Source organism: Opisthocomus hoazin, chromosome 7 (assembly GCF_030867145.1).
Source record: "Opisthocomus hoazin isolate bOpiHoa1 chromosome 7, bOpiHoa1.hap1, whole genome shotgun sequence".
Lineage (NCBI taxonomy): Eukaryota > Metazoa > Chordata > Aves > Opisthocomiformes > Opisthocomidae > Opisthocomus > Opisthocomus hoazin.
Window position 1 is genome coordinate 72,161,123 of NC_134420.1, and position 7,587 is coordinate 72,168,709.

General features: G+C 44.4%; 1 protein-coding gene across 8 annotated transcripts in view; it reads left to right on the plus strand.

Annotated features, from left to right (window-relative positions):
• NIN (ninein) overlaps positions 1–7,587 on the plus strand; it is a 73,750-nt gene that overhangs the window by 53,768 nt on the left and 12,395 nt on the right. For 6 of the 8 annotated variants that reach the window (XM_075427231.1, XM_075427233.1, XM_075427232.1 and 3 more), the window contains 6 exons: positions 1,322–1,444; positions 1,990–2,103; positions 2,798–2,944; positions 4,353–4,523; positions 5,064–5,213; positions 5,735–5,833. In XM_075427231.1, coding sequence (XP_075283346.1) covers positions 1,322–1,444; positions 1,990–2,103; positions 2,798–2,944; positions 4,353–4,523; positions 5,064–5,213; positions 5,735–5,833 — 804 coding nt within the window. Of the gene's footprint in view, positions 1–1,321; positions 1,445–1,989; positions 2,104–2,797; positions 2,945–4,352; positions 4,524–5,063; positions 5,214–5,734; positions 5,834–7,041; positions 7,103–7,587 lie in introns of all 8 variants that reach the window. The other 2 variants (XM_075427238.1, XM_075427236.1) reach the window with 2 other exon arrangements.

Below are 7,587 nucleotides of genomic sequence, written 5' to 3' on the forward strand. Positions count from 1 at the left end.
TAGTGAATTGCTTTCGAGAAAGATCAGAACAGTAGGGGAATATAAATATTCTTGAGAGAGTCTCCGGGTACAATGCACAATTGTTCAGGTAAGCTTGGTTTCACTTAGCCTTTGCCACAAGGTCATCCAGAGTAGTAGATCTACAAAGACAGGCTTGGATAATGAAGACAAAGATTTAAAGTGCTAATCAAGGAATAGACGGGGCTTTGCTGGTTTGTGCAGACAGGGTGGCCAGGGGAACATCTTCCTGTGAAACCGGTGACTCCCACGTAGCTCTGTTTAAGGACTGGTCTCTTCCAGCATGTCCCCTCGCAGACCATTCCTGTTGCTAAACCCATCTGGAGACTTTGATGTCTCATGGCTTCTGGGGATAATTTCCTGGAGGGGCCTGGTTATCACCAGTGTAAGCATGGTTCAATTGGCTGTAAATAAATGCTAATAAACACAGATAATGAAGGCTGCAAACGAGTTAGCTCTCCTGATTAGGGCTCCACAGAGTAATTTTCTTTATGGTGTAAAGCACTCAGTTGATGCCCCCAATGCTTGGGATTGATAATGGGCTTAAAAAGCAAAAGCAGATGAGGCCTATTCAGTGAAGAGTGGATTGTGGCTAGAGTGTCATTAAAGACAGAAGATTGAGTGAGCAAAGACAGAACCACGCAGGAGAAGGCAGAGCGTTCAGCTAAAGCACTGTGTCAAAGGGGCAGAGGATCAGAAGTCAGCAGTATGGTATTTTTAGTATTTGTTCCCCCTTTCACAGAAGAGGGAGAGAAAGAGCAGCCCCAGAGCAAATCCAAGGGATGGCAGGGCCGTTAGGAATCCTTAGCACTGCTGCTGCAGGAAGGATGCCCTGGATCTCATGAACAGAATCCCAGCATGGCAGGGGTTGGCAGGGACCTCTGTGGGTCCCCCAGCCCAACCCCCTGCCCAAGCAGGGTCACCCAGAGCAGGCTGCACAGCACCGCGTCCAGGCGGGGCTGGAATATCTCCAGAGAAGGAGACTCCACAGCCTCCCTGGGCAGCCTGGGCCAGGGCTCCGTCACTCTCAGAGGGAAGAAGTTCTTCCTCATCTTCAGCTGGAGCTTCCTCTGCTTCAGTTTGTGCCCATTGCCCCTTGTGCTGTCGCTGGGCACCACTGGAAAGAGTCTGGCCCCAGGCTGGTATGGGCATTGGAACCAAACTGGAGCATAGTCCTCTCTCTTCCGCTCTATCCGGAGCAGGATGCTCGGCCCGGAGGAGAAGAGAAAGCTTTGTGTAACACTTTTATGCAGAATTCTGAAACGGCACAGAAATGCAACTGTGAGGGGTTTGTTTTCCACAGCTACCCAGATGTCCTGATCTCTCTGACCTTCAAAATGAAGTTTCGAGCTTAATTGCTAACAATGAAAAGCTGCAGAAAGAGAAGGAAGCCCTGAGTGAGGAATTAAACAGATGTGTTGAGAAGGTAAGAGGGAACTGGAAATCCGTGTCACTACCTACATGCTGTAACGGGCTGTGAAAATTCTTATATCATTATCTGTATCAGCCTAACCTGTAAAACTACTTTGGATCTTTTTTCTCTTACCTTGAAGCCAGGTAAAGGCTTAATTGCCACTGCCTTTTCTCCTAGCTGCTCTTAAAGAGAAAGCTTAAATTCAGGAGCACAGCTGTACTGTAATTTGATTATGCAGAAAATTCCAAATGCTGCCAGGAACAGAGGCCGGATATAAATATTGCAGCAGGACAAGGAAGACAGTGTTCTTGCACTTTTATTGCAGCTCTAACATATTGTAACTCTGAACTTGAGCAGTGCAGCTACTATGCACGCTGTAAATAATGATCCCGTTGTGTGGAGATTCGGGCTGGGATTTTTTTTTTTGTTCTCCTGGATTTTTTGCTGTCCTGTGTTTTCTTTGAGTAGCTGTAACTCCCTCTAGCTTAACTCGAAAGTCAAATTGAGTTAAAGGAAACCCTGAGTGAGCCGGGCTTACCGATGGAATCTTATTGCAGGTAGCTGAAGTAAGCTGCTTAGAGCGCACCATTGGCAGCTTGAAGCAGGAGCAAAAGTCCTGGGAACAGCAGAGTCAGACACTGAAAACACAGCTCGCCGTTTCACAAGAGAAGGTATCATAGTGATTTCTGTTATAGCCCGAGATCAAAAGCGTTGTTTTTAATCTCTTGTAGCACTTTTTTCATAAACAGCAGCCCTCTTCTAATGTGCGCAAAGATGCTGTGCAGCTAAGAATGGCCGCTTTGATGGGCTTTCAAAGTGACATTCTCAAAGGACAAGAGGAAACCTGTTAAATGCAATGAAGGACCTTTTTCCCTGAGAATAAGCTATGTTGTTGTGCATCTACAGCCAAGTTCCTTTTTGCCAATTCACTCTGCCCCGTTACTCCTAAAACACCGCAGAGACTCTGCTGTGGCTCCCTGCTCTCTGGCAGTGGCTGGGGAACGAACAGCTATCGGCCCGGTCGCTTATCCTTGGGGTTTCTTGTTGGCCATGGGCTGCCAGGAAGAATGAATAATTCAGGAGAAACCTTCTCTTCCCAGCATATCACCATAAATATTCGGGGGTGGAAGATGTGTCTCTGAATGCAGTATTGTGGCTGTATTCAAAGTGGACGGCTACTCGTTTGGAACAGAGTCAGAAAACCATTTAGCATTTTTCAGAAGGCCATCAGCATTATAGCTGCTTCCCTCCTTCCGTCAGAGATCCTCAGTATGTGTGGTTTGTGCTGCGCAGACGTCCTAGCAGACCAAGGTTACAAGAAATCTTGGCCCAGCAAATGCCAAGCCGCGTTCCTCCTCGTTACAGGTTCAGAGTCTGGACGAAACGCTGCAAAAAGCCAACCTGCAAATGTCCCGCCTAAAAGCAGACCTGCGGGTGACGCAACAGGAGAAGGAAACTCTGCAACAAGAAGTGGTGGCTTTACGCAAGCAGCTGCAGAATGGCAGCGAAAAGGTAATGGGCTTCAGGCGCCTTGAAGCTGCTCTGCTGGAGCCTGCCGCCGGAGCCAGCTGCTTTCCGTAGGGTGGCTTGTCCACTTGGAGGACACCAACAGAGCTGCAGGCTTCAGCAAGCAGACAGAGTTATGCAACTATGGATTTTAATTTTTTTTTAAACAAGTGATATAAAGCTAATAATTAAAAAAAAAAAAAGCTGGAAGGAGATGTGTACAAAGAAAGCCCTATCTTAATGACATTTTCTGTATGTAGTAGTCTTCCATTTTGCAGAATCACAGAATCACAGAATAGTAGGGGTTGGAAGGGACCTCTGTGGGTCACCCAGCCCAACCCCCTGCCCAAGCAGGGTCACCCAGAGCAGGCTGCACAGGACCGTGTCCAGGCGGGTCTGGAATATCTCCAGAGAAGGAGACTCCACAGCCTCCCTGGGCAGCCTGGGCCAGTGCTCCGTCACCCTCAGAGGGAAGAAGTTCTTCCTCATCTTCAGACGGAACTTCCTGTGCCTCAGTTTGTGCCCATTGCCCCTTGTCCTGTCACTGGGCACCACTGAAAAGAGCTTGGCCCCGTCCTCCTGACACCCACCCAAAAAAAAAAAATAGTTAACTATAATTAGTTCTGTCAGGTGGTCTATAATGCACAGATTTTAAACTTATTTTTAAAAAACTTATTTTAAGTTGTGAACGTAAGGACAGGCAATGATCAGTCCATCTCCCGAGTCTCCATTCTTCCCTGAAAGAAACCTTTTGCAAAAAAAAAAAAAACAATCTGTGGACAATATATGAATTTACACATATCAAAACTATAAACATATTAATAGTCAAACTAGTCATTGACGGGGGAACTAAATTGCAGGCCAGCTTGTTTCGAAAGGCACAGGATTATGTCAGCCTCTCTTAACTGATGAGGAACTGTAACTGAAGGAGGTTGTAGACAGCAGTCTTGGGATTGGTATTATGAATTCAGTTACTAATTTGGCTTGTTTGCCATGTAATTAAGGAATATTTAATGTCCACATGGAAAAGAGGCTGCTTCAGAATTGTACAACAGGAACTAAATTACAGCTATTACTGAATAATATATCATACTGACTGCTATTATTTGCTTGATGAGGCTGCGGAATGGAGCGCAAATTGCCTTTTTGTGTGGCTGAACTCGGTGCACTCATACCGAGCGTTCTGGCGCAGAGCTGTTATCTGGGATGTCCGCAAAGGGAGGCACTTTGGGGCTGCGCTGTGATTAGCGTGTTGGGTTTCTTAGTGGGAAACGGGGTGTAGGCTGGGAGGAAGACGGGAATCCGGCGACTTTAGAGTCTGCAGTTACTGAAAGCCTACTTAAAATGCACCTGAATAGAGAAAATGTCTGCTTCTTTGTTTAAGGCCTAACCCTGCAATTCTGTCTGTCTTAAGAATCGGGTTCTAGTGCCTTCCTCAGGGCTGCAGGACCAACACAGGCAACTGCACTGGGATGAACTGGGCCAGCTGACGCAACAGGAGCAGCAGCTGCTCGGGCAGGAGAATGAGAGGCTGCAGAGAGAAGTCCAGGGCACTAAGACAGACCTGGCTCACGCCTGGGAGAAGGTACCCTGAGCAAGCTGGCAGATCACCAGGGCAGTCCCTGCATGCTGGGCAAAACTGAACGATCCTTGTTTTGCAGTGGGTCGTATGGGAGGGGAATGTGGCTTGTTAGTTTTGAACAGAAACATTTGCAGAAAGAATGCATAACAGAATAGTTTCCCTTTCTATCTGCACTGAGTATGCAGACGCTCCTATGATGTTTCAAGCAGCTCTCTTACAAGAAAAACCTGATAAGCCTTGTCCAGGATTCTGGTCCGACTTCCAGTTAACACCCTTCAATTTTTTTTTTCTTACATAAAAGCTTTTTAATATTCCTAGCATTCTTCACATTCAGTTTCTTGGCTCACAGTATTAGGCAGATGATGGGGAGGACGAAGGGAAAGACCTTTTGTTGCTCAAAGCTAAAATGTCAGAAATACACCAGAATCTGTTATGAGTCCAAAATCGGTTGGGACTCAGTATTTTAGATGAAGTAGAAGCAATTTGATTTTTTTGAGTGGTCCAGAATGTCTTTCCACATTTGTTCATCTCTGGTCATTCTAGATCCGACAGCTGGAATCTACTATCCTTTCCCTGAAGCACCAAAAGCATCAAAGCCAGTCAGGTATCGTCAAAGCCATAGAGCAAGAGAAATTAAGCTTGAAGAGAGAGTGTGAACAGCTTCAGAAGGAGTTGTCATCTGCAAACAGGAAGGTTAGTTCTAGATAGGAAACGCGTGACGCAATGCGGTACTTTCCATCTCTAAGAGCTAATGGGGTAAGCTGTAAATTTCCCTCTTTAGTCTGAGCTTTGTGCTCTGTCTCTTACGGTTCCATGTCCCAAGGAGGCAACTGTCTTCTGTGCGTCGGCAGAACGCGCAGGGTGGAAGTCTGTGCTGATGTGCTGCAGGACTTCCAGTCACTACAGCCAGCTTGGGGGCAGAACGTGGGACCCAGAAAGAAAACGCAGCCCGCTCAAGTGCTCCGCAATACACAGCGCTTGTAGGCTCGCATCCCTACTTTGAGATTAAAAATCAGTTATTCTGCCTATTCTTTGAAACCTGTGTCAGAGACGCTGTACAACATTGTCTTAGATGTCCCTTTTAGCAAAGCATTACACTTGTCCAAATGCTTATGTCTTTTACTCGTGATTTGTCTTGATGTGCAGTGATTCATGACTTGTGTATTGAGGGGAAAAAACCCCACCTTTCTAAGGAAACTTCTTGTCTTTAATAGATCAGTCAGATGAATTCTCTTGAGCGTGAACTGGAAACCAGCTCAGAAAGTGAAGGGCTACGAAAAAAGCAAGTCAAACTGGATGATCAGTTAATGGAGGTACTTTTCAATCAGTGTTGACCGTACTGCATAGCGTGGGGCTTTATCACTATCTCACCGGATCTATTAATTTATTGAAAACAACTTCTAGGTGTGTAGGAACAGAGAAAACTAACTGAAATGGGAAGAATTAATCTTGCCTAATGCCTAATTTTATCTCTCATGATCCAGATGTTAGTGGGACAAACACGCTTCTCTGAAGCATGTTTTGGTTTCTCATAATTCTTGTAAGACTTCAGATATAAAATGAAATAGCAAAGAAATTTGTTTCTGTGCTTGAGGCAAGGCTACCACTTGCACCTTCCTTCCTTCCTTCCTTCCTTAAACATGTAACCTCACGTTTCCTAAGTAATATTTGCGTAATGCTGCTCCTAATGTAGAAACATGTTCTTATTTACTAATAATTTGCAGAATTTAGGCCTTGCTATCTTATATAGACCGTGACAGAGTAACAATTTACACAGCTGGCTGCTGATCTAAAGGCAGGAGGGAAAACAGTTGAGATTGTTCTAACGCTTGCTCTAAATGTGGGGGGTGTTCAGTACTGCTGGAGATGGATCATGTTGGATGATATGAAAACTGCATAATTCTTGGGTGTCCTTGGTTACAGGAATGGGGAAGCTTAACTCTGTTAAGTTAGTGTATGTCTTAAGGTCAGACTAGACCTCCCAGTTGTGTCTGTCTTGGCAGTCTTGCCTAAACTTGATGTCCCGAATCTGAGTTTAAAACGCAATGTAAAAAAAAAAAAAGAAACCCACAATTTTCACCTGTTCAATAAATCAAAGCATCTTCTAGATGAGGCTTTTACAACATTGTTTGTTAACAGACTTCATGTTTTTCATCAAGAGAGCAAATGGGAAACGTTACGCTGAACATACTGTATAACTAGCTGTAAAACTGTAAAAACTTGATTAGAAAAGATGAGATTTTGACGAGTTACTGAAAAGACTGTTTATATGCTCTTCACTTTTATTTATATAGTCTTAATTAAGGTTTGGGAAAATTCCAAATACTGTTAAACCCTGGAGTATGAACACCAAGCATGGAATTGCATTTTCTCCTAAAATTTGTATTTCAAACACCCAGGACTTCTGTTACTCCTGATAACGTTTTCCCCGCGGGTGTGTGTAACATTCACTTAGCACTTTATGACTTCTAACTTTCTCTTTTGTGCCTGTTCTCCCTTTGTTCATGGCTAACCTGTCTAGAACTCAGTGGTTGGAACTAGCAGAGAAGGGTGCAGTTCTCTTTCTGAAATAGTGTGCGAAGGTAGAGCAATCATTTTCAATGTACTACCATAGCATGGAGAAAACATTTTTCTTTTATGGATTTTTTTTTTTTATTCCATGCATCTCTTAAGTCAAGAAGCCACTATTCATTTTTCTGTAACACTTTGACAGCTGCACTAACTTCTTTGTGGTTAGTATATCGTGCAGTTTGATCCTGCAGGCCAAGGAGTTGCATATTTCTAAGGCATTGCCATGAAAATGGAGAGAAATAACCAACTGCATTCAGAAAAATTAAACTGATCGCAAGAAAATGAAAAGTGGCTCAGCCCCTTCCTACTAACCCATTGACTGTGAGGCTTGAAGGTGTTTGCATATTTACCTCTGATATCTGCATGCGTTTTCACCACACTGTCAAATGTGTCCTTAATATTAGCTGATACGTGAACACACTCGGTGTCTTCCTAATAGTTTAGTGAGTTCATCATTGTTCTGCTTTCTTCCGCAGATGAATACGGCAAGACTATA